Raw genomic sequence first — 27,422 nt, forward strand, 5'->3', positions numbered from 1 at the left:
CCTTCTCTCCTTTTGTTTGTTGCCCTATGCCACTGATTCTTTTGAGTTCAACATAATAAGTCCCTTGATCCCATTGCCATTGCTGCTGAGGTACCAAAGTCTCCCTTCCTCCTTTTAACATGTATCTTAAACTAACTCTCTGTTTCTCTCTGACTCTATGTGTGTGTGTGTGTGTCTTTAAGAATATGAGAGTGTGTCAATTCTGTCTTCCATCTCCAAGATGGTAATAATCTGAGGTAGCTCTTCAGTCTCAAGTTCTCAAGAGGAATACTTGTTTCTCTGAACTACAAATCCCAAAATGGCATTCAACATATTTTCACTGGGTTTCCCCAATACCTAAAGTTCTGTCTCTCTTCACTTCTTTCTTCTTCCCCTTAATACCAGTTCTCTTTAAATATTTTTCTCATCTAAAATCATCTCCAAAATGTTCCATGTATCTCTCATTTGTACTTAGTTGTTTGCATTTCCCCATTAGAATGTGAACTCATTGAAAGCAAGGAACTTTTTTGAGAAGAGAGAAGCATGACTCCATTGAAAATACAAATCTTGATTCTCTTTATGGCCATATTTGAAAACTGGTAGATAAGAGGAATGCATCAGACATCTTTTTACTAGAAGAACAAACATTCACAAGAGTATTCATACTCTTCTTTTGGAAAAATAATGGGGAGATGTGCATTTGATCAGTGGTCTTTAATGTAAAGATTCTGACCTGATCCAAGGGAAATGTGATCCAACCAATCAGCAGTACAAAATACAACATGACTTCCTCTACCCTTATTCTTCAATACTCTTCTCTTTTATGTTTTCCTTTCTCTCTGGTGTAAAAGCATACAATTTTTCAGTTTCTGAGTTGGTGTTAGCTCCTCAGAGTAGTTACAAATCGATCTCACAAAACCCTTCAGTGACCTCCACCCAAGTTGCCCCCCTCACCATTATCCTGTGGCTACGCCGTGTGCGTTTGGGGTTAGTGACCAGTGTACAAGATCTTTCTTCTTCCCTTTACCTTTTAGATATGACTGGGTCATAGAGCATGAATAAAAATAGATGACTTGGGATCTGGACCACAAATTTCATTACATTATTATCTCTCTCCTCCAACCCTCCCCCCCATTTTCAAAATTTACCAACTGTTGTTGAAGACATGCTTTTCTTGCTAGTCACCCAAGTCTTCATGATCTCTGTGATATCTTTGACTCCTCATTTTCCCTTCACTTTACATCACTATTTCCAATCAGTGATCACTTCGTATTCCTACCTGCACAAAATCCATGCCATCTGTCCCATTTTCTCCACTCACTTGGTTACCATCTTGGTTACCACTTGAACTTTTGTAATAACTTCCAATTGGCCTTACTGAAGTCTCTCCTATGCCAGTCTATCTTCCCTTATCTGCCAATGGGATTTTCCTAAAGCAAAGGTGGAACCATATTATTCCATTATTTAGCAAACTCCAGGGGTTACCTAATGACTCTAGAATCAAAAAGTACTTCATCCTCATTATATACTTTTTGTTACCTTTTAATATAAGTTTTAAAATATATTTAACTTTCAGCATTGTGTTATGGATCAACAATTTAGAAACAGGCAAATATACACACATTGGAGTTATTGGTTTTCTATCTTTTTTTGGTATTAGAGAATGTCTAAATAACATGACTTCAGGAATAATCTAATTGGGTGGATCCGAATTGATCGAGTGGTTGGACCCAAGAGAAGTCACTGTTTTGATGTCAATCTGGAAGACGGGCTCCACTCCAGGAACGTGTTTTTGGTCCTATGGGCTGTTTTGTATCGACAAGCAACTTGAATTAAAGATACAGCTGGCATGCCGCATCAACTTCGCAGGTCATGCAAAACCAGGAGTCGCAGCTCACTTAATGAATGACAGCATCCAAAAGAGAGCTCAACAGGCTAGAACTTCAGGCTAAATCTAATAAGATGATATTTCAGAGGAATCAATATGAAGTCATAAACTTGGGTTCAAAAAAAATCAATTCCACTGGTCCAAGATGGGAGGCCAGAGCTAGAAAAGAGATATTGTCTAAAATATTGGAGGGGTTTTAGAGAATCGCAGGCTCAATACATGTCAACAGTATGATATGAGTAGCCACAAAAGCTAATGCTGTCTTTGGCTGAGTTAACAGAAGGATGGTGTCCGGGATTGATTTGGAGGCATCCTGGGAGGGGAAACTCACTACATCGCCAAGTAAACTAGTCCACTTTGTTGTAGTCCAGTTCTTCTACAAAATACGTCCTTTAGATACTTGACCCTCTGCTCCCCAAAACTTTTTACTAAATATCATGTGCTTGTAAATTGATTTTCATATACCATGATCTCCAGCCCCTTGGCCATATTTACTCCCTTCCTCTGATCAGTCTAGAGATGATTTATTTTGTTCCGGAAACGTGGCACCCAGAACCGAGCATGATGCAGCAAATGTGGTCTGAGAAGGGCAGAGGACGTGGGAATTGTCGCCTCAGTCCTAAAACCATTTTTATTACTTCACTAATATGAAACTCCGTTTTGTTTTTGGTAAAATAGAGATTTCATAACTTAGAGAATTTATAATGAAGAGAATCTCAAAATAGAGAAATTAACACCTGTCACTTGTTTTATCTACCTCTCAAGGCTTCCAAAGACAGGCTCTTTGTAAATATTAAAACATACTCTAAATATGAAATATTGTTCACATTAAACATATTTTCAGTCCAAGCCAATGTTAGGCTATGGGGAACCTGTAGAACAGGGATCTAAGCCCCTCAACCTCCAGAGGTGAATTCCAAAGGGTTCATGAATTTGGATGATTTTTTTTAAAGATTGTCATTTTCAATAAAAATTGTAAGCAATGAGCCATTATTCTAATCAATCTTGCATCAGTTTACCAGACCACCAAAGGTCTGCATGACACACAAAAATGGTGAATAATTCATGATGTGGAACAAGTGGAGGACACAAGACAACATGTCAACAATACAACTTGTCTGTGTTCTTTTCGTCCCCATAAAGAAGAACCAGGAGCAATGGGTGTATGGTAGGGAAAACTTCCTGCTAATGAGAGCTGTTCAAATTGATGGTGGGAGGTGGAGAGAATCCCTTCCTTTGAGCTCTCTTAAGAATGCTCAAGAAGGAATTTAGGCAGCTGGGTGGCACAGTGAATACAGTGACTAGCTTGGAGTCAGGAAGATTCATCGCCCTGAGTTCAAATCCAGCGTCAGACACTTATTAGCTGTATCTGGGCAAGTCACTTCATCCTATTTGCCTCAGTTTCCTTTTCTGTAAAATGAACCAAAGAAGGAAATGGCAAACCATCCCAGTGTCTTTGTCAAGAAAACACCAAATAGGGTCATGAAGAGTCAGACATGACTGAAAAAAAAAAAAGACTGGAGGCAGTTGGATGGTGCAGTAGTTAGAGCTCCAGTTCTGAAGTCAGGAGAACCTAAGTTCAAATCTGACCTCAGACATTTAACACTTTCTGGCTGTGTGACCCTGGGCAAGTCACTTAACCCAATTGCCTCAGGGGGAAAAAAAAAGACTGAAAAAAAGATAATGTGTCTCCTATCTGTTTCAGGCTAGGATAACCCCCGAGGTCATCCCCAACCTTCAGATTGCATAATTCTGTGATTCTTTTGTCAACTCATAAAATGGACAAGATGATAACCATATGACCATTATGTTCTCATCCAGAGAATCCAAGGAAAGAGGATGGAATTAGGGGAGATTCTAATTTTTAAATGGGTTTTTAGGGAAGGGAGGACAACATGGGCGAACATTTAGCATCAAAGCCGTCACAAGGTTGGGGAATTAGAAGAAATGTCAGATGTCCCCTAGTATAGCCCTGTCTCTTTCCCTATGATTTCACTCTGTAACCATGAGAGGAAAGGCTTGGCCAGATCCCCTCTGTTCTAAAGAATAGAATCAGGGGCAGCATGAAAATTACAGGCTGCACCTGTGATGGCGCAATTTTAATGGAAAGAGCTTTGGAATGGACATCAGGAGTCTTCCGTTTGATTCCTGACAGTCACCAATACCGAAAGAACTTTTCACAAAAGATTTTCTCTCTCTCATCCTTAATTTATTTCTTTGGAAAATGATGGAGTCGATCAAGACAATACCATTCATGATCCTTCCGGGTCTGACATTCTAGGCTCCAAAACCCCTCCCAGATCCAAAATGCCTGATCTCAAGGTACTTTCCAGACTCGCCTTTCCCTTTTCTAAGGTTCCTTCCAATTCTGACACATTCTCGGCTTTCATTACTATATGATTTCTCTGACAGTTAAGATAGGGCTTCTGCAATATTCCTGTGATGATAAAAACCTTAAAAGGAGGAGGGAACCCGCTCTTTAGTACCAGACCCCTTGCTGATTCCTGTAGATAAAAAAATGAAGGCTGTCATTCAAAACACTTCTGGACGTGCTCTACTGTCACTGAAGCCTACGGATGCCTTAACATGAATCAAGACCCTTCCCTGGGCTTCTGTTCCGCACTTTCCCTCTGTATTTTGGGGGGAGGGATTTTTCTAAAAGATGCATTAAAAGAAAACAGTCTCTCATGCATCCTCGGGGACAAAACCACGAAGGATCTGATGCAAGCCCAAGGACAAAACATTTCCCCAGAGCCGAGGGATGCTTTTTGCTTTCAATCTTTCTCTGCCTAGGCCCAGCCTTTGAGGAATCAAAGGTAAAGCCAGTCCTGGGAGCGGGGGCAGCAGCAGAGCAGGCTGGGGGAGCGAGGAGGGCAATGCACAAGGACATTGAAAGCAGCCAGTCTTCCTGCCGAAGGTTTGGGAAAAGGTCATTGAATGGAGCAAATATTATTACAGCCATTCAGATAGGAGGAGGGGGCAGGGAATTAGCCTTTTTTCAGAAAAAGGAGAGATAGACAGACAGATAGAGACATGGAGACAGACAAGAGGCAGAAAGAAAGTCATAGGAAAAGGGAGAAAGAGATAAACAAAAGAGAGGGGGAGGGAAAAAGAGAGGCATAGACACAGTGAAAAAGTAATATTAAGAGAGGAGAAAGACATAAATGGGAACAGAGAGCCAGAGAACAGAATGGGAGTGGGGGTGGACAGAAATGGGAAAAAAACTAGACAGAGAAAAATGGAGAGACAGGAGGCAGAGAAGGGAGGATGAGTCAAAGACACATAGAGCCATAGAATAGAGGGAAGAGACAAAGAGAGAGGTGGGAAGGAAAAGACATACAGAGAGTCTTAAAAATAAGAAAAGAAAGGAAGGGAAGGGAAGAGAAGAGAAGGGAAAAGAAAAGAGAAAGGAAGGAATGGGAAGGGAAAGGAAAGGAAGGAAATGAGTAATGGAGGGAGGGAAAGAAGGAAGAGAGGAAGAGAGGGAGAAAGGCAGGAGAGAAGAAAGGGATAAAGGAAAGGAGGTGGGAGAAAAAGAGAAGAAGGGAGAAAGGAAAGAAGGAAGGAAACAGAGAGCCAAGAAGAAGAGGAAGGTCAGAGACAGAAAAAAAGAATCTTAGAAAAGAGGCAAAGAGAAAAACTTATGTAGGAGGAGACAAAGTCATTGAAAGAGGGGAAAGACAAAGATGATAAGCCCGACAGGGGAAAGAGCCAGATGGAGTGGGAGAGGAGAAAAGAAAGGAGGGACAGAGGAGCCTGCTGAAGCTCTATTTATCAAAGGGAAGAAGGTAGATGTGTTTTGTTCTTTGCAGGTTAATATGCAAATGCCATTCTGATTTATTAACGGTCTCAAGCAGATGAGGTGATGATTAGCACATTTCCATATTTATAGGAAAGCAGCACGAAATTTCCGGATTTATAGAAAATCAGCTCTTCCCAAACAGCAAATTGGCCCATTATCGACACAGGGTTTTCTATTAACAGAGGACTGAGGTAATTATCTCAGGGACAATTTGTTATTTAGCTCCTTTTAAATATTAACCAAATTGGAGGCCCAGTTGGTTTTGCGGTGCCCCACTGTGCAGAGCAGAGGCAAAATCTCTAAGAAGAGAGGACTCGTCCTCTGGACCCAGATGCAGGACCCCACCCAGAGACTCTGCAGGAGCCCCCCAGCGGGCCCGACAGTCCCATCATTGGACTGGATGTACCTTCTGGACTATTCTAGTGTTCACTGGGCACCTGCCCATCCCTGTATAAGATTAGGTGCTATCGAGATGGGGAAAGGAATAAAAATTACAGAGGGATTCTAGACTAGCACTCTCAGAGTAGCAGAAGGCACTGTGCTTGGAGTCAGAGCCCCGGGTTTGAGTCCTAGTTCTAGGAAAGATACTTCCTCTCCTACAAAATTATAAAGATGGATGCCTTCCAGTCTAAGTCCTGTGGTAGGAGTTCCGATCTACCATTTACCATCTGTTTCATGAGAAAGTCTCTTCATACTTCTGAGCCTCAGTTGCCTTATCTGAAAATAAGACTTGCCTCCCCAAAATGTTTTCTAACTTCTCAGTGCTATTAAATTAGGAGCTATGTTTAAAAGCAATAACAAACTGGGGAACCATTCTGTTAATGCTTTTAAACATAATTTAATGGATAATGGTAGAAAGAATGATATGGATAGAGAGTTTCCTCATTCCTTATCAGAGTAATCACAGGCTGGATCCAAAAATAAAATTGGGGGTAAAAATACCTGACCCAAGCATACTCTGGAGTATCCCAAGGATCAAATCAGACAATATGGATGGGTGTGTACCAGCACTCATGACAGTATCTCAAAGCATGGAATGGACTGCTGTGGGAGGTAGGAAGTTCCCCATCCTTGGAGGTCTCCCAAGAGAGATACTATGACCATACTTCAGAAATGTCACTGTTGAAATTGTTTATTCAAGTATTTTCCCAGTCATGGACTGCAAGGTTTCTTCCACCTTAGAAATTCTGTAATTTGGTATGAAATACTTCACAGAGTTATAGACTTGGAGTCTGGAAAACCTGGGTTCAAATCCAACTTCTGATATGGACTCCTTAGAATGACCTTCAGTAAGTCAAGATCTTTGAGACATCATGTGTAAAATAGATTCCATGATTTACCTGATGTGAATTAAAAATAAATACTCCATCCACCACCGCAACTTCCCTGAAACTTAGGAAATTTCCTGTCTCTCTGGAATGGGAATAATTTGCCCAGAATCACACAGACAGGATCTGAACCCAGGTCTTCCAGAGTGATTTGCTATGTTGTAAGCCACATCAAAAAAAAAAAAAAAAAACAGTATCTCAATGTTATAAAATGGGGAGTTCCAGGCTCAAAATCAGAAATACCAGCCTCAGGCACTTACTAATTGTATTACTCTAAGTTAAATAACCCTGTTTACCTCTTTTTCCCCATATGTAATATGAGAAGGAAAAGGAAATGGCAAAGTACTCCAATATCTTTGCCAAGAAAACCTCAAATGAATAACAAACTGTCACATAGAACTCAAATAAGTGAACAACAAGAAAAATAGGGTTTGGTCAGCCTCAAATGAAACAATGTTTTGTGGGTAAACTTGCCAACTTTTTTTTTTGCCAACTTTAAAGATCTCTGGAAATATCAACTTTTCATGGGAATTCTGTTCCTCATGGCGTTGAGGTTGAGACCACAATTTAACTAATAGATGATGGCTTGGAAATAAGAAAGACCAATGCTAAATGATTTAGTACAGGAAGAATCAGAGAAGGGCGTGGGCAAATGAGTCACAATCAAAGGAGACTTCTAGGAGGAGCTGTGGATGAAACTGTCCTAAAAGAATAGGAGTCAGACCAAAATAAGGTCAAAATGAGTAAATGATTTAGACATAAAGGGAGATAGCATAAGTTAATTAGCGGGGCAGATCTACAGATAAGGGACGAGCATATGAGCAAATAAGACTTAGAAAAGTAAACAGGAAGCAAGATAAGTAAAGTTTACTACATGAAATTTAAAAGATTTTGCATAAACAAAACCAAAATAGCTAAAGTCAGAAAGCAGGAAACTGAGGCAGAGTTTTATAGCAAGTTTCTCTAATAAAAGCTTCATTTTTCAAATAGAGAAGTAAACCAAATTTATTTAAGAGAGAGAAAGAGAGAGAGAGAGAGAAAGCACCATTCCTCAGTTGATAAATAGTCAAAGCATAAGAACTGGCAGTTTTTAGTGGAAGAAATCAAAGCTGTCTATACTCACATGAAAAAGTGTTCTAAATCACTATTGACTAGAAAAATGCAAATTGAAACAATTCTGAGGTACCATTTCATACCTATCAAGTTGGATAACATGCCAGAAAAGGAAAATGACAAATGGAGGGAATGTGGAAAAATAGACACATTAATGCACTGATGGTGGAATGATAAACTGGTTTAATCATAATAGAGAAAAATAAAGAACTATGCCCAAAGTGCTATAAAAATGTGCATGGTCTTCGACCCAACAATATCACTACTATATTTGTATCTCAAAGAAATAAAAGAAATAGGAAAAGGACTCATAGATACAAAAATATTTGTATATTTGTTCTTTTTTTAAAGTCATGGCAAAGAATTGGAAATTGAGAGGATGTCCATCAACTGATAAATGGCGGAACAACTTGTGGTACATAATTGTAATAGGATACTATTGTGCTGTGAAAAATGAGAAATGTGGGAAGATTTCTATGAACTGATACAAAGTGAAGTGAACAAAATCAGGAGAACGTTGTACACAATAACTGTAGTATTGTATGATGATCAACTGAGAATGACTTAGCTATTCTGAGCAATACAAACAATTCAAGACAATTTCAAAGGAGCCATGATAAAAAAATAAAATAAAAGCTCTCCATTTCCAGAGAGAGAACTGAATGCATATTGAAGCACACTTTTTTTCACTTTATTTTTTTTTTGTTCTTTTTGTTTTTTGTTTGCAACATAGAGAATATGGAAATGTGTTTTGCATGACTTCACATGCATAATTGCTTACCTTCTCAATATGATAGTGAAGAACTGGGGATAGGGAGAGATTTTGGAATTCAAGTTTTTTTAATTAATGTTATAAATGAATGAATATATAAATAGATTAATGAATAACTGAATGGATAAATCAAAGAAAAAAGGATAAGGATTTTTAGATTGGCAGAAGAGAGATCCTAAGGAAGGGAACAGCTGAAACAAAGACATTAGGGCAAAATGCACAAAGGTAGACACAATGCAAGGGGAGATAAAGTAGATTGACCAGCCTCATCATTGGTAACTTTTAGGGAGCAGTGTGTGTGTGTGTGTGTGTGTGTGTGTGTGTGTATTTGGATCTCCCATTTCATCCAGGACCATATCTTGATTTATATCTTGCCTCTGGACTCAGATGGCTCTGAAGGGGAAAGCGAGGCAGGTGACCTTGCCCAGCCTCCCTCACTTCAATCAAATTCACTTGCATGTCATGGCATCTCCTCCCTAAAAAACCATGATCCTCTTCGAGAATGAAGGGCAAATATAAAAACAACAACAACCTCTGTGTGTATGTGTGTGTTCTGTACACCCATACATACATACCCACACACAAATAGTGCTAGATTGCCAACCTAAAAGCCAAGGAGACCAGGGTTTAAGTCTTGCTAGTAACATATCTTCTCTGTGTGATCTTAAATAAATCATTTAACTTTTCAGTGATTTAAACAAGTCTCCATGATTTAATCACAGAGATAGTGTTTTCAAGCATTGGTCGAGGGAGATTCTTCTCCCAGAAGTTCCCTATGCCAGTGAAATCACTCTTTCTGCCTTATGTGCTAGGTAGTTGCTATAGATACAATTATATTAATCAAATAATTTCTACTCATAAGGAGTTTGCATTCTAATGAATAGATAAGACTTCAGATGCCAAAGACAAGCCCTAACAAACAAGGATGATGATAATTAATTGGGGGGTTAAGTAAACAAATAGTGAGTGGGGAGAGGATTCATTCATTCACTATCCTAGGGGCTGGGGATAGAAAGACATAAATGAAAGAGTCCCTTTTCTCAAAGAGATTACATTATGTCCAAGGTTTAAAATGGGGGGAAAGAGGAAAAAATATAATTTGAGAAGGAAGAAACACTGTGTCCTAGGAGAATGGAGAGCATCTTGTCATAAGAAGTAACACCTAAGTTGAACTTTGAAGGAATATAGGAACTCCAATAGACTGAGATCAGGAGGAAGTGCTTGGCAAAATCTGGGAAACAGCCCATGAAAAGATAGGGAGGTGAGAATGGTGAGCAGGTTGGTCTGATTGGACCAGACAATGCATGGAGAGGAGTATTAACAATCATCATAACTAACATTTTCATAGCATTTGACGTTGGCAACGTGCCTTACAGATACTATTAAAACTTTAAAGTTGCACAAAGTTTTGGGATACCCTCTATTATCCAGCTCATTTTACAAGTGAAGAAACTGAGGCAAATGGAGTTAAGTAACTTGCCCGGGGTCACATAGCCAGCAAAATGTCTAAGGCCAGATTTGAACTCAGGTCTCTCCGAGTCCATCCACTGAGCCACCTAAGTAATAAGAAATATCTGGAAAGAGAGGTTGGGGCTTGAATTAGTTTTAAATAGATACTGAAGAGTTTCTCATTCATCCTAATGGTTATCAGGAACTCCTGAGGATCCTTGAGTAGGTCATGATCAAGCCTGTGCTTTAGAAAGACCTCTTTTGACAGCTATATGGAAGATGGATGAGGGGAGAGAAATCAGAAACAAGGAGAAGACCCTCTTCAATAGACAGAGGGAAAGGTGATGATGAGATGAATCAGGGCCATTGTATGGCTAGTTAGAAGGGAATAGATGCAGCTAATCTGTATGAATTCAAAATTAAGGCTGAATTTAAAAGTGCATTTAGAAAGTGTAGACTCTACCCTTAGCTTCGATAGGTCCAGGATAAGAACACTCACTCACTCAGTGTATTTTCATGGTGGAATTCAGTAAGAAAAATACAAAAAATCTATTACATTCACAATCACTAGTAAAACTCTCCAGTCAACATGCCCACTTCCGGGGCTACTTACTTTTTGCTCTCATGACATCCTTGTTGACGACTAAAATGTATTCTGCGATGCCGCCCATGGCCCCGGAGGTGATGTAATGGGTCCCGTAGTCATCGATAAACTTGGCGTACATGCCGTAATCATACCGCTCGGGGAGCTCAATGATCGCCTGAAGGATATCCTCGTCCAGGACGATGTCTTCTCTCCTCATCCTGAAGTGAGCGGTCTGGGTTTTCGTGTAGGCGTGGATAAAGCCGTATTCCTGCCAACAAACAGGAAACCTAATGATGGTAGAGGGCTGGGCAGAAGAAGGGAGGAGGAAAGGGATACACAGGGATGCTCTGCAAATCGCAAGGAATGGAAAGGCAGAGTGGTACAAAGGAAAGGTTTGGCTCTAGAGAAAAAGACCTGGGTTCAAGTCCTGTGTGACCTAGGGGAAGACATTTGATCTCCATGGCAGGACATCTGTAAAAAGAGGGAGGAGGAGTAGATAATGTCTAACGTTCCTTCCAACTCTAACATCTATGACTTTATGAATATATTATAATATGTCTTTAAAACTCCCAAGTTATTGCTTCCCATAATGTTACCTTGGACTGGTAAATTGCACCATTGTATAGGCAGTTAGGTGATACAAAGAATAGAGTAAGAGATTTGGAACGAGGAAGATCTGAATTCAAATCCTGACCTAGACATCTACTAGCTATACGACCTGGACAAATCACCTAATTTTCTGAGCCTCCGTTTCCTCATCTGTAAAATGGGCATAATAATAGCACCTACCTCTCCAGATCTTGTGAGAATCAAGAGATAATATTTGAATAATATTTCAGAAAAAGGAGATAATATTTGAAAACCTTAAAATGTTATACAGATATGAGGTAGGAAAATGAAAGGACCTGAGATTGAGTTTCGCTCTGCTTTTATGAATTTCTAATTCTTTCCTTTCACCCCAAGTGACTGTATGTTAATGTTATATAGTAATATATGTGCATATTGTATTATAGAAATTATATGGTATAAAATATATGCATAATGCTATATATTAGATATCACATTAAACTGTCTCTTTTGAACCCTCATTGTCTCACTCCTGGACCATTATAATAGCCTGCTAATGGGTCTTCCTGCCTGAAATCTCTCCCATCCCCAATTCATCCTCCCCTCCACTTCTAAAGTGATTTTCCTGTGTCACTCTGACCATGCATATGCAGACAAACATATATCGAACATTAATTTGAGAAACGTAACATTTTCAGGGTGCTTTAAGGCTTACAAATCACATACACATACATTACCTCACTATGTAAGGAATGGTGATGTCTCTGGGTACGGTTTGTAGGAAATAGAGATGTTTAGGTTTGAGAGATTTGTGGGGAACCTCATAGCTATCTTCAAGCACCAAAGAATTATTATGTTGAGAAGTGGTCATCTTAATTCTGTTTAGAGCTCAAATGGCAGAAGTGAGTGTGAAAAGTAGAGAAAGGCATTATGGACTTGGTATCAGGGTGGGGTGACGGATGGGGAGAACGGATGTCTCGGTATTGGGAATTGGAGGGGAAATAAAAGCAAGTTTTCCTCTGTAATGAAAATTACGTATCTGTGTCATCTCCCCTAATAGAATGGCTTCTTCTTGAGGGCAAGGACAATTTTATTTTGCCTTTGAATCTCTAGCCCTAGTGTAGTGATTGGCAGAGGAGGCTGATGGGGGCAGCTAGTTGGTGCAGTGGATAGAGCATCTCAGGAGGACCTGAGTTCAAATCTGGTCTCAGACACTTAATACATCCTTGTGATGGGACCCTAGGCAAGTCACTCAACCCCAATCGCCTCAGCAAAATTAATTAACTAAGGCTGATGGTTTGTGCTTCTGCTCTATTCTAGTACTAAGTCCTAGGCATACAGTGATAGAAATAAAACAAACTCTGCCTTCCAGATACACACACACAAAAATCCAATATTTATTCTAACTCAGGATATTAGGGTTTGGATCTTAGGGGGACTAGCTATCACCTGGTCCCCCCTCATCATTTCCATCCCCAGAGACGGGAGGTGATTTTTTTCCGATCGCACAGAGAAGGTTCTGAGCTATGACTCAAAGCTGAGATGCTCAAACCTTTGTCCTCTTCTCCTTCCAACGACGGCTTTTTCATTCCAAGCATCCATTAATCGGCTTCCTTCTGCAATGAACTAGGAAGGGACCGGAGAACGGGGCGGGGAGATGGCGTGAGTTCTCAGTCTTGTAACTCAATTATTCCCATCATGATAATTTTGAGTACAGAAGTGTAATAAGAAAAACAAACAGGATTACGGCTGATCAGACATTTCCAATTACACGAGCAAATTAAGGGACAATCACTACTGTAGTTTTTTAATGCAATTAAAGTAATACACGAATGCAAGTCCCAAAAGATGCTGGTGGGGAAGAGACAATGACCTGAGGATGTGAACACTCACCTTCTCTGTATACTGGGTCACGTTCTTCAGGGAACCCTCTCCGGAGGACCAGCCGAATCCTATCCCCAGGATCACAGCGTAGATGGGGATTCCGACAAAGAAGCTACTAGAACTGAATTTTTCCTTATGTAGGCCTCTGGTTAGCTCTTCAATATGATTGTAAAATCTTGACTGGAGATTATATTGGGCCTGGGTCTAAAAACAGACAGACAGTGGCAATCAACACTCAGGGTCCCCTACTTGATAGTATTCACAACACTCTATCTAATGGTGCATTAAGCATTAAACCAGGAACTGGCTCTAAGGATACAGAGACCAGAATGAAACAATTCCTGCCCCGGAACAGGCTTCCATTAGGGGAAAACATTTACGTAGAAAAGTGAGGAGCAGCAAAGCATAGAATAACAGCATCGGAAGTGGAGACGGAGAGACCTGAAATCAAATCCCATCTCAGAAATTCACTAGCTGTGCGACCGTGGGCACTGTCCCTACCTGAAGCTTCAGTGTCCTCATTTGTAAAATGAAGGAATTGGACTAAATGTCTTCGAAGGTCCCTTCCCTCTCTAAATCTATGATTCTATGATCCCAGATAAAGGCAGAATAATTTGGTGGTGGACACTAAGTAACATTAAAGACAGCTTAGAGGTTCTACAGGCAGAATTGAGGAGGGAGAGAGCACTCTCGGCATGGGGCACAACCTGTACACACACAGAAAGGTGGGAGATAGAAGGTCCTGAAATGCAAACAGCATTGCTGAGCTCCGTTTGCTGAAATTGGAGGATGTGACAGAAAGGAATATGCAATTAGCGTTTTCCTCTCAATAACTGATTTTCCAGTTCCAGAACCATCTGATGATGCATTTCTGCCCCTTGTTCCTAGAAAGTGTGTGACTCAACTCTCCAAGGCTCCACTTAGCATCTCTGCAAATTTCCAAACTAAGACCCTTTCCCTGGCCACCATTCCTCTTTGCACGTGGCTTCCCTCTTTTCAAAAGCTAAATGAGAGCAGGGACTGATTTTGGCTTATTTTTAGTCCCCAGTGCCATCACAATGATTGACTCAGACTAAGAAGTAAGTCAGATGATTAGGTTCTTGTTCAAAGACTTTCAGTTTTAGGGAACTGGTGGCATCTTAAAGCCTGTTCATAACTATTTCTCTATCTATCTATCTATCTATCTATCTATCTATTTAAATACATATGTACATATATATATATATGTATATATTATATATAAAATCTATCTATTATCTATCTATCTATCTATCTACTTGCCTACCTATATCTATCCATCCATCTGTCTATCTTTCTGTCTGTGTATGTATCTATTATCTATCTACCTGCCTATCTATCTATATGTATCCATCTATCTGTCTGTATGTCTATATGTATGTATACATATATCTCATCTATCTACCTGCCTATTTATCCATCTATCCATCTATCTGTCTGTCTATCTATCTATCTATAATCTATCTGCCTATCTATTTCTATCCATCTAGCTAGCTAGCTATTCATCCATCAATCCATCTGTCTGTCTGTCTACCTCTCATCTATCTACCTACATATATATAATATATATATCCATCTATCTATCCATCTATCTACCTGCTTATCTATATCTATTCATCTATCTATATATCTATCTATCTATCATCTATCCACCTTCCTATCTATCTAGCTATCCAGCCAGCCAGCCAGCCAGCCATCTATCTCTCATTCTGTCTGTGTATGCATCTTCTATATACCAATGCATGTGCATGTCACCTTCCCTATTAGAATGCAAGCTTCTGGAGGGCAAGGTCTGTTTCACTTCCATCTTTTTATTCCTGGCACCAAGCACAGAGTCTGCCATAAAGAAGGAAATGTTTAATTCATGTTTATTGGGAGATTAGACAGCTCATTCAAGTTTTGCATATTTTAATTGCAGGCATGTTTTCTTTCCTAATATCAAATCTAAATTTATTTCTTTGCAACTCTCATCCCTAAGTGCCAGCTATAATAATAATTATTATGTCACCACTATCAACATCCCTGTCGTTATTCGCACCAAACTTCCTTACCTCAAATTGGTACTTGATGAAGTTGTACGGTCTACGGAAATACTTCTCATTGTAATCGAGGTTCTCACAGACAGCATCATATCTGAGGGACTTCCAGTCTCCGTTGTAAACACGTTCACACAAGCCCCCATAGAATGTAGGGTCATACACATTCAGTTTTTCTTCTTGGGTCAGAATGTTAAACCTGTAAGGAAAGGGCATCTTTTAGTATCACTGTCTACATGGTCTCATGCTTCATTTTTTTCCATCATCATCAGACAGAATGAGAGATAGATGGATGGATGGATGGATGGATAGATAGACAGACAGACAGACAGATGGATAGATAGACAGATAGATGGGCAGGTGGATAGATGATAGATAGATAGATGGATGGATGAATAGATATAGATAGATAGGCAGGTAGATGGATAGATGGATGGATATATATATATATGTAGATAGATGATAGATAGGTAGATAGATAGACAAACAAATAGATGGATTGATGGATGAATAGCTAGCTAGCTAGATGGATAGAAATAGATAGACATCAGCATTTAAGCCAAATGTCCAATCTCATGGACTCTGTGAACATGGAGCATGGACTGTTAGAGCTCGAAGGGAACTTAGAACACAAAGTGTCAAGGCCGACTTTTACATAACTATTTAATATATAAAAATTGTTTTTCCCACATTCTCTCACTCGCTCCTCATATCTTTCCTGTGAAGGAAGCATTATTATTATAACTGTTTTAGAGATGAGAAATGGAGGGTCAGCATTGGGAGTCAACTGGGTAATGTGGAGTACCAAAGTCCAAGTCGGGAAGGTCTGAGTTCAAATCTCCTTTCGACATTTACTAGCTGTGTGATCTGCACAATTCACTTAATCTCTCTCAGCCTCTGTTTCTTCATTTGTAAAATGGGGATTATAATAGCTTCTATGTACAAGGTTGCTATGAAATCCAAAGAGCATGTTTAAAGTGCTTTGACACCTTAATGTGCTATGTAAATTCCCACTATACCGATATTTACAATGGGTGTAAAGTTTGTCCCAAGGCTAAATATGCTCAATGTTAGCTCTTTTTGTTGTTAACTGACCTACTGAGAGTAATACAGTGAGGAAAAACATAAGCAAAAACTGAATCCAGATCTCCCCAACTCCAAGTCTCCTTCTGGCCATGCTGACTCATTACATAGTTGGGATTTATGATCTCTCCAATACCTTCAAGTTCTGAATTTTTCCTCTTTGTTTGCCTTTTTGCCATTTTAGAAAGATTTCCCTCACATTGAATTCAGGGGTTGAAATTACAGAGGAAATATGTATAAAGCATTCTGATAGTCTTAGAATATTATGTAAATAATAAAAAATAAAATAATGTAAATTATGTAAATAAAAAATAATTACTATCATATGCATTATTACTATTACAAAGACCCACGCTTGTATTGGGGGCCGGAGTCGGTCCCCAGCGTCATGGCCGTCCGTTAGTCCATTCCTGCGGACCCAAGGACGCATCATCCCTCCCCGTTCCTTCTCTGTAATATTTATCTGGCCGCATTGATCGGCCCCTCTCCTCAGCTCGGGGAGGAGCTCTGAAACTCAAAGGCCCTGGGCAGGACGCAGGCTTAACAACAGCCTAATAAGTCACAGCTGCTTGGGGGTCATTACTCACCCTTGGGCTGCCTTTTCTGATCCAGGGATGGGGTTGAAGTCCAGACAATCATTTTTAAGGATCCCAGAATCTTCACAGTCTTCCTCATCAGATCCATCAAGACAGTCCCGATCTCCATTGCATAGCAGGCGCCTCTTGATGCAACGGCCTGAAAAGAGTGGATCATGGGATAGCCCCCTCCCTGAGACAAGCCAACAAATGCTGCCATCTTTTAATTATGGGATGGAAGAGGGGGTTTCTGAAAAGCCCAAGAGGGGCTCTTAGGTGTGCTGGTTCTGTATACTAAGCTAAGGAAACAGAGTTAAAGAGCCTTCAGGAAGATGAAGAATTGGTCAACAGGTGATTAAAGTGCTGTAATGAAGTCAGATTTAGGAAGAGATTCAGACCCATTTGTGGCTTATTAGCTTTGTGAGTATGGGACCAAAAAAACCCTCTCTGAGATTACTAGCTTTGTGAGCATGGAGCAAAAACCCTCTCTGAGATTACTACTTAGGCTACTCCTGAAGATCCGTCTCCTAAGTCAGAGACGGAATTACAATTTGCATCGGAGGAAAGATTTCCACATAACGAAAGTCACCGTCCTCGATTTTGACGTTGTCTGTGACATTCAGCCCATGCTGTGGATTCAGCCATCGGGGTACATCCCCACATCCGTGGGCACTGCTAGGGTTTAAGGGATAAAAGGATGAACAGAACAGGGCACCGGCCCCCAGGAGCCAACAGTCTAATCAAGGTGGGCCGGGGATAGGAGCAGTAGCAACAATCGGATGCGGACACAAATACAGGTCCCTCAAAAAAGAATCCGACAGAAATAATAATACGCCAGATGAACACAAACAGGCAATGACAAGGATCCAAATGCAGCTCACTCGCAGTAGGATGAAATAGGGCATTATAAGTACCCAGACAGAGCTCTAGAAACTCTAAGGGAGAGCTCAGATCTGATTGAGAGGATCAGACTTTCAGGATCTTAGAGCTAGAAGGCCCAGGGTCCTACAGTTCAAGGAAGGCACCGATCAGCCAGAGAGTATCCAAAAAGGGAAACCAGGCTGTTGAATGGTCTTGAGTCTATGACATATGAGGATACGAGGACTGGCCAAATAAATGGAAGTGCTTAGTCTGGCGAAGGAAGACTGAAGGTTGGGGGAAAGAGAAGAGCCAGATTCAAATCCTCCAAGTGGGGTCTTGTGGAAGAGGTTTTAGGCTTATGCTCCGTTCTGCTTTGACTCAGAGCCCAGAGTCAAAAGTCGTGGGTTGGGGATTAAGGAATATTTTATTTATATATGTGTGTGTGTGTAATCAATGTATACATTCACACCTACACCTGCGATGCACGTGTGTTGCATACACATATGTGTACATATAAACGTCCCACGTGTACCCATGCTGACACAAGAAAGGCTGCCCTGTGCTACTCACCTGACTCCTTACACTGGAAATCATAGCCACACTGGCTCTGCACCACACAGGTCTCCGGGCTGGTGCAGGCCACCTCGTCCCAAAGGTCACCACTGCATATGTTTCCCCCAAACTTGGAGGGCTGGAGGAGGTTTCTGTAGCGATGCTAAAACAGATTTTTGAACCTGAAATTTCTCTGCATCTTTTCATCTTACGACAGAAATGAATCAGCTAGTACAGCAATAAAAATAAAATAAAAATAAAAATAAAAAAAATCTTGTGCTAAGATCTCCAGAAGACATAATAATGACTCAGACTTGGCCCCCTGCCCTCAGTGAACCTAGAGGCTAGTTGGGGAGGAAGGGCATTAGACATTAGTCAAAGGAATTGGAGAAGCAAATGCTCATGAAATATAGAAAAAGAAAACAAGTAAAATTTCTGTAACTTCTATTCCTATAAGGATAATTTCTTTGCTGTTGTTGTTGTTGTTGTTGCTGAGGCAATTGGGGTTAAGTGACTTGCCCAGGGTCACACAGCCAAGAAATGTTAAGTGTCTGTGACCAGATTTGAACTCAGGTCCTCCTGACTTCAGGGCTGGTGCTCTATCCACTGCATCACCCAGCTGCCCTCTTATAATGATAATTTTAGTAACAAGGCCACAACAATGAATGGAATAGCAGTCATGGCATCAGAAAGAACTGGATTTAGAGTCTGCTTTTGGTATTTCTCAATGATAAGTCCTGGCTAAGTCACTATCCTCCCTTTGAGAATCCAACAACTTATAAGATCCAGGCCATGACTGGGAAGGACGTGGGGTAATCTACTCTCACCACCTTATTTTACAGAGAAGGAAACTGAGATCAAGGGAGGATAATTGGCTTATTCGGTGTCACACCAAAGATAATTATCAGAGAGCAGATTTTAATCCATGTCTTCTGCCTCCAGAGCCAGAGGATTTTTCCCCCATTGTACATCCCCGACTCCGACTCTCTAAGATTATTGTGACCACAGCTGAGGCAGGCCCTACCTCGAAGGTTCCCGAGAAATTTTCCTCAGCTGAAATTTTCCTGAGCTCCTCGAGGCTCCAGAGGGGCTCATCTTGGCCCCTGTGTCCTTTCTCCAGCTTAGCATAGTGCTCTAGACAGAGGGAGGGCTCAGAAAACTCGGATGGAGTTAAATTTTATTCCCAAGCAATAGAATGTAAGCCCCCAAGGAATCAGGGGTCAGATATACAAAAAGTCCTGGATCCTGAATCAGGAAACCTGGCTTCTGGTCTTGATACCATCATCTCCTAGCTTTGTGACCTTATATAAGTCCCCTGACTTCCCCAAACAGATCTTTCTTCCTCTATAAAACGAGATAACATCCCTTGTCTTTCTGATTTCCCTGGCTTTTTGGCAATGGGTACAGTTGTTTGTTAGCAGAAATTACCACGTTATTATAACTCATAGAACAGAAAGAAAGGCATAAATAGGATGTCTGTCTGCTAATACAAATACTCAGATAGATCTAAGACCTCATTAATGTGGATTTTCATCCCAAGATGTAAAGTGAAATTCAACCATGATCTGTTACACAGCGATGATGATAATGATGATGATAGCTGGAAATAGCACTTTATCCATGTGTTTTCCTTTTCTCTTCACAACAACCTATGAGATTATTATCATCCCCATTTTATAGATGAGGAAACTGAGGCAGATAGCTTGAAGTGACTTGCCCAGCTAATAAGTGTCTGGTGCTAGATTTGAATTCAGGTCTTTCTGATTTTAGGCTCAACACTCGTGGACGACTTGGCTGGATCGTAGCTCATTTGAGCATTTCCATTTCTATGTCTGTATATTTTATCTGAATTTTGGGTTTCTCAATGTAGGGAGCTCCCAGCTGTGGGAAGGAAGTCTCTCTCTAGATGGGTATTAGCAGCTGCTCCGCCCCTTAGCACCTTGGGTTGAGTATCTGATCACGTGAGCAAGCTGGGGCAGGGTGGGCTACCTCGCTCTGTCCGGACTCCAAGGCCACTTGAATGCCTTTTTGCCACTCTGGCCCGCCATGATGACATGGCAGAGTCCTTCACATAGATTACCCCCATTCAGTCTCAAAACAAAGCCTACCTAGTTTTTGGACTAAGGACAATGTTAAGAGAATTAACCCAGCACTTCCGGTTCCTAGGCCGGCACAGTCCCAGCATGCCCTGCCATTTCTTCAGCTAAATGGGAGCTGCTACTGTTGAGAGTCAGGATGATGTCAGAGATATAGAGAGCCAGTCTCAGAATCAGGAAGACCTGGATTCAAATCTTCCTTGTGGCACAGCCCAGCTGTGTAATGGTGGATAAACCACGGAAAGTACCATTGGTTTTTTATTTAATTCTCTAAGGCCATAAGCTAAAAAATAATGGATGATATGTATTGGTTTCCAAGCCAGGGACTCTCTACAGAATCAACCAGTCAGTGAGCATCTATTACTATGTTCCAGTCACTGTGCACAAAAAGGAGCCAGAAAAGTCCCTGACCTTCCAGAGCATACAACCCAATGGGAGAGACAACAAACAAACAGGTGTCAATAAGCCACGGACAGAATAATGAGGTATTAACTAACAGAGGGAAGCCCTTCAAATTAAAAGACTTCCTGTAGAAGGTGGGATTTTTTAGGTCTTAAAGGACATTAGGGAAGAATGACATCACAGGGCCAGATCCTCCCATAAACAGCCCAAATGAGTGAGATAATATCATTTATTTACAAATTACATATGTGTGTATACAAATAGTTATATAGATATAAATTATATATATCAAGCAAAACATTGAATATGAAGCAAATATACACCTTAGCTATTATTTCTTTCTTTTCCCTCTAAGTTAGAGAGAAATTAACTTGGAACAAGTCACTGGCTACTATTATTCTTTATGTCTAGGACTTGAGGATCTATTGCCCAGGTGGATAAAAATGTCTGACCTGTGCCATTGAATGAAAATGGCAGGATGTGGATCTGTATCCTATGGAACCACCAAAATGTAAACCCCATGAGAACAAGGACCTCTTTCTTTGTGTCCGCCATGCTCTGTACAGTGTCTGTATATAGTAGGCGCTTAATAAATGTTTGTTGATTGAACTTACTGGAAGTAATTTAATATTATTCTAAGTGTATTGTGAAGGTTATAATTATTGATAGTGCTAAAGCCAGTGTAAGAAGAGATCCAGCAGAAGAGACCAGTTACATTCTCTTCTACCCAGTAGCCTGTCCTGCCGGGACAGGGATTCTCAGGCGGGGGCCCAGCGGGTGGATGGGGCAGCTGTCCGGACCCTCCCCTCCTCCACTCTTCATTTTGTCCGCCTCTTCCAGCTTCTTTGCTGCTCATTAGCCAAGTAAGCAAAGAAGGGCAGGGGAGGTGAAGTTCAAAGCCATCCATTTGCCTCCTAGTTAAGCAGTCATGATAAAAAGGTTTATAACCTATGTAGTAGGAGGTTGTAACTAATGGCCAATTTGGGACTGTGGGCAGATTTTAATTACCCTCCCACTCTCTGTCCCTGTTGTGATAAATAAAGGCCTGATCCCTGTATCCGAGCTGGGTTATCGGCCTTTCTCCCTCCAAGGCTGGGCGATGGCCTGGAAAGATCCCACTGCCAAATCAATCGAAGGGGTATAGACTATCTCCTGAGGAACCGTGGGGGTCGGGGACAAGAATGCCCAGCTCCTGGTGGGGAGCATTCCCCGCAGGGCACAAGAGTCCAGAATGACCCCTTCTGTCCCGGATGCTTTCTCCGACTATGTGAGAAGAACAGGGTGTTGTACAACTCCCCTAAATACATACATCACAGAAAATCTTCATTGTGCTCATTCTATATTGCGGAGGATCGTGAAATTCCTCCATATAGATCACTCATCCATTCATTCCAAGAGCATTCATTTAATCAGTCCCATAGAACAGAGGCTTAATATGTGCCCAGTGCCTGGCACATAGTAGGAATTCAATAAATCCTTCCTGGCTGACTTGAGCCAATAAATACTTTCCAGATGGCGCCACATCCTGACCCAAAAGGTGTTTAATGGAAGGTCCTGCCCTTCATTTTAGCTCATGTCTCTCCCATCCCCTGCTGCATCCTTTGGTTGGATAAGGAGTCAGAGAGTGAGTCCCATGGGGCAACAATATGGTCTCTTTCCTTTTCTGATGGAGACTGAGGGGGAGGATCTGGGATTTGCCTGGGGAAGGGAAAGGTGAAAAGGAAAAGAAATCTACAAATTCCTAGATCCCCTCACTGATCAGACCTTCCACCATTCTGGTTACCTTCTTCTTTACTTTTGGGGGGGTCTTAGACCCTCTCGAAAATCTAATAAGTCTATGAATTCCTCCTCAGAATCACGTGTGTTGATTAAATTATGAAGGGGGAGATGACAAATTTCAGCTGTTGGTGAAAATATTTTTCCCATCCAAGTTTATAGACCCTTTGAAATCTATCCATGGACCCTTGTTCAGCGGACAAAGCGCTGGTTCTGGAGTCAGGAAGAATTGAGTTCAAATCCAGATGCTTTTAATAGCTATATGACCCTGTGAAAGTCACTCTCTCAGCCTCAGTTTTTTCAACTATAAAATGAAAATGATAATGGGATTTATCTCTCAAGGAGGTTTTGGGAACCAACTGAAATAACATCAGCACAGTATCTGGTGTATAATATTACCCAGGTTGATGTTTAGTAAATGCTTATTCTCTTTCTTTCACCCTCTCCTTCCCCTGTTCTAGAAACTCTGAAAATATTGATCAGTCTTCCTGATTATTTTTCCTCTTCTTACTCTTCTGTTTTCCTTTCATAAAAAGGCTTCATTACAAGGCTGTGGGATGGGGGCAGCTAGATGGTGCAGGGGATAGAGCACCAGCCCTGAAGTCAGGAGGACCTAAGTGGATATCCAGTCTCAGACACTTACTAGCTATGTGACCCTGTAACCCCAATTACTTCACAAAAACAAAACAAGGTTTTGGGATGGGAAATAAAGAGGAAAATTTAGGCAATATAAAAACAAAGGATATGAATACAATGCATTAAATATAGAGCAGCTATAATTAAATATGATGTCCCAAATATGGTCCAATCAGTACTAAGTATGGAAAAAACTTCCCAGTTTTGGTTTTGGGGGGACAGGCTACCATATCACATTATCAGCTCACATGAAAGGTGCAGTCCACTAAAACCCTAGGTCTTTTCAAACTAAATAGATGTTTAGCCATATCTCTTTCATATTCTACTATGACATTGATTTTTTAGACTTGTAGGTAAGACTTTACATTTATTATTATTCAGTTTTATTTGACCAACTTCAGTCCAGTGCTTTCAAGATCATGACTCATAAGATTTCATTTAAGTGACTGGAATGCTTTGGAATAGGAGGAATGGAGCAAGATCCTGACTTTGTCAAATACTTGGAGGGTTGTTACTTATTTCCTTGAACTAAGAGGCAAAATCAAAAGCTTGGATTGGAAATCGTAATGAAACAAATTTCAATTTGAGGCCAGAAAAAAACTTCCTTACAAACTGAGCCACTGAAAAGTTCTATGGACAACCAGAGGAGGAAGTGAGTTTTCTATCACAGGAAGTCTTCAAGCGGAGGATGGCTAATGCCTGCTCAGGGGATTGTGGAAAGGATTCTTGGTCAGATATTACTTGGACTAGAAGTTCTCTGAAATCCCTTCCTCCTCTAAAATTCAGTAATTCTGAAAGTGAATTTCTTCTTCAAGCTGCTAGTTTCTCCTGCCCAAATGCTTATCTCTGGCAGGGTAGTTTGAGAGGAAGAACATTACTGTGCAAGAGAACATTGGCTGCATTCCACTGAAATCATGACCAGAGCTTAATAAATACAAAAAAAAAAGTCACTCTCCGAAAGGTCAGTCTTATTAGCTCCAAGAAAAAGTGATTCAATTATGATCCAAACTGTAAGCCCTTCATCTGAGTTATCTCCAAAAGCAACAATTGAGAAAAAGTAGTTTAGAAAGTCAGAGGGAAATGAGAATTCTTAGCAAAGTTATTTTTATAAGGGAAGCCTCAGATAGTCTATGTCCTTTAGGGTTGTAGGACATGGCTTTGGAATCAATGGACTTCATTTAGATCTCGACATTGTCACTTTCTAGCTGACTTCCTGAAAACTCGGTTTCTTCATTTATAAAATGAAGGGGCTGAACCTTTGCAGTTCTTTCTTTATCTGCATTTATAATGATCCTAGGACTTGGAATGGAATGGAATTAGAAATATATATATATATATTTCTGTGCTAGAACCTGTGCTAGGTTCTAAAAATACATACACACACACACACACACACACACACACACACATATATATATATACACATATATATATACTAGGCTAGGTTCTAGAAATACATATATAGACATATATATACATATATGTATATGTGTATATATATATATGTATACTGTGCTAGAGTCTAGAAATACATATATAAACATATATATACATACTGTGCTAGGTTCTAGAAATGCATACATATATATATATACATATATATATATACTGTGATAAGTTCTAGAAATATATGCATATGTGTGTATGTATATACACACACATACCTAGGTACATATACATATACCTATCTAAGTACATATGTGTGTGTGTATATGTGTGTGTGTGTATTTCTAGACCCTAGCACAGTATATATCTATATCTATATCTATATGTATATATAATATATATGTATGTATTTCTAGAACCTAGCATAGTATGTATATATATATATATGTTTATATATGTATTTCTAGACCCTAGAACAGTATATGTGTGTGTGTGTGTGTGTGTGTGTGTATGTATTTCTAGAACCTAGCACAGTACTTGACATATAGAAGACATAATGATTGGTTGCTCTCAATTCTGCCAGCCACACTGGAGCCAATCCATCTTCCAAATACTCGTCCTTAAGATATTTGAAAATAGTTATTTGATCTCCTTAATTATTTTATTCTCTGAGCCAAATACCACTCCCTTCTAGTTCCTTGAATTAATCCTCGTGTGGTTTGAACTCCAGTCCCTTTCACCATCCTGACTGCCTTCCTGGGGACATTCTTGAGCTCCCCAATGCCCTTTCTAAAATACGACACCCAAACTCCCCACAATGGGCCAAACGTAGTACACCAGAATCAGGTAAAAATAGGACCATTGCTTTCCTATTGTTAAACACTATGTCTCTCTTAATGCTCCTTAAGATTCACACATTCTGGCTACCATGCCACATCATTGAATTGCACTCATTATGCAATCCGCTGATTTTTTTCCCAGATAAAATGTTATTTAAGTCAACTTATGACGTTGATTTTTGTCCCCAGCTGTAAGATTTTACATTTGTACCGATTGCATTTCGGCTCGCTAAAATGCAGTCCAACGTTCTAGCCTGTCACCATCTTTTTGAATCTTGGCTTTGCCGTTCAGTCTATCAACGTTCCCTCGCGTCTTTTTGTCTTCTGCCAAATTTGATGTGTATGCATTCTGTGACTTCATCCAAGTTATCTATAAAAATGTTAACCAGTCTAAAGCAAAGCACAGATTCCTGGAACACTCCACTGGCAATCTCCTTCCAAGTTAACATGAAACCTTATGACTACTCTTCAGGTCCAGCCATTCAATTAGTTCTGAATGCATCTAATTATACTATCACTCAAGCCACGTTTCTTCCTCCTTTCCACTTGAATAGCATGAGAGATTTTATGAAATGCTCTGCTAAAATCTAGGTAAGCTCTATTTATAGCATTCACTTCATCCTCCAGTCTAGTAAGTTGGACCCTTAACAAAATGCAAAGAGCCATTTCGAGCTAAATGCCTGCCCAAGTCAAAACTAATCCTATTGCCTTTTTCTGACATTTAAAGTTGTCAAAGGCAAGTTCTCCGAGCCAGAAAATCTCACCAACCACTCCCATTGGTTCATTGTTTGTTTATTTTTTTTCCCTTTACTAAGTCTCAATTATAAGGCAGGATCATAGTATTTTAGCTTTGAAAGTGACCAAAAATGTCCTTTAGAGAAGGCTCTATAGAACAATTATTATAGCTCATATTTAGACATTTCCAAGTTTTCAAAGTATAATGGAAAGAAAATAGGACTGGAATACGGATGACCTGGGTTCGAGACCCAGCTTCCTAGCTATGTGACCTAAAACAAGTCTCTCAACTTATCTGAAGCTGGATGGGAGGTGGGGGTAAAGGGGAGGTGGTTTCAACCCTACTCTTTTTTTTTTATAATAATAGCATTTTATTTTCAAAATACATGAAAAGATAGTTTTCAACATTCATCTTGCCAAACCTTGTGTTTCAGTTTTTCTCCCTCCCTTTCCCTCTACTCCCTCCCCTAGACTGCAAGTAATAAATATAAGTTAAATGTGCCATTATTCTTATCATTTTTAAATATATATACCTATATTAATTATGCTGCCCAAGAAAAATCAGATCAAAAAGGGAAAAAATGAGAAAGAAAAAAAGCAACCAAACAACAGCAAAAAAGGGGAAAATACTATGTTGTGATCTACATCCAGTCCCCCATCCTCCTTCTGGATGCAGATGGCTCACTCCATCATAAGTCTATCGGAATCTCATTGTTAAAAAGAGCCCATGTCTATTAACTCAACCCTACTCTTAAGGCTGGCTTATTAAATTATTTCCCAACTAATAATCTTGAGGGAAGTAGATGTGTGAGACCTTGAGCCAATGGCATTAGGTAATCACTCCTGACCTCTAAGTTCTGAAGTTCTGATGACTCAACATCTGTTATAGTAACTGTTGGGATTAATGTACCCCAGGCCTAGCTTTTTTATGCTAACATTTTTTTCTGTTTTCTTAATCTTTAATATTCTAAGATACTTTAACTTTTGAACATTGATAATCTGTATTCTGAGGAGCCCCATTCTACCCCAGATTTTAATTCTATGCTCTAAGGTCTCTTC

General features: G+C 40.2%; 1 protein-coding gene across 1 annotated transcript in view; it reads right to left on the reverse strand.

Annotated features, from left to right (window-relative positions):
- The window catches only part of C8A (complement C8 alpha chain), an 82,389-nt gene that overhangs the window by 45,839 nt on the left and 9,128 nt on the right, over positions 1 to 27,422 (reverse strand). Inside the window, exons 3-7 of the mRNA XM_051999591.1 lie at positions 18,512 to 18,656; positions 17,093 to 17,240; positions 15,438 to 15,621; positions 13,378 to 13,572; positions 10,945 to 11,185 (exon numbers count right to left, since the gene is read on the reverse strand). Coding sequence (XP_051855551.1) covers positions 10,945 to 11,185; positions 13,378 to 13,572; positions 15,438 to 15,621; positions 17,093 to 17,240; positions 18,512 to 18,656 — 913 coding nt within the window. The remainder of the gene's footprint in view (positions 1 to 10,944; positions 11,186 to 13,377; positions 13,573 to 15,437; positions 15,622 to 17,092; positions 17,241 to 18,511; positions 18,657 to 27,422) is intronic.

The sequence above is a fragment of the Antechinus flavipes genome, chromosome 4 (genome assembly GCF_016432865.1).
Source record: "Antechinus flavipes isolate AdamAnt ecotype Samford, QLD, Australia chromosome 4, AdamAnt_v2, whole genome shotgun sequence".
NCBI classification, from domain to species: Eukaryota; Metazoa; Chordata; class Mammalia; order Dasyuromorphia; family Dasyuridae; genus Antechinus; species Antechinus flavipes.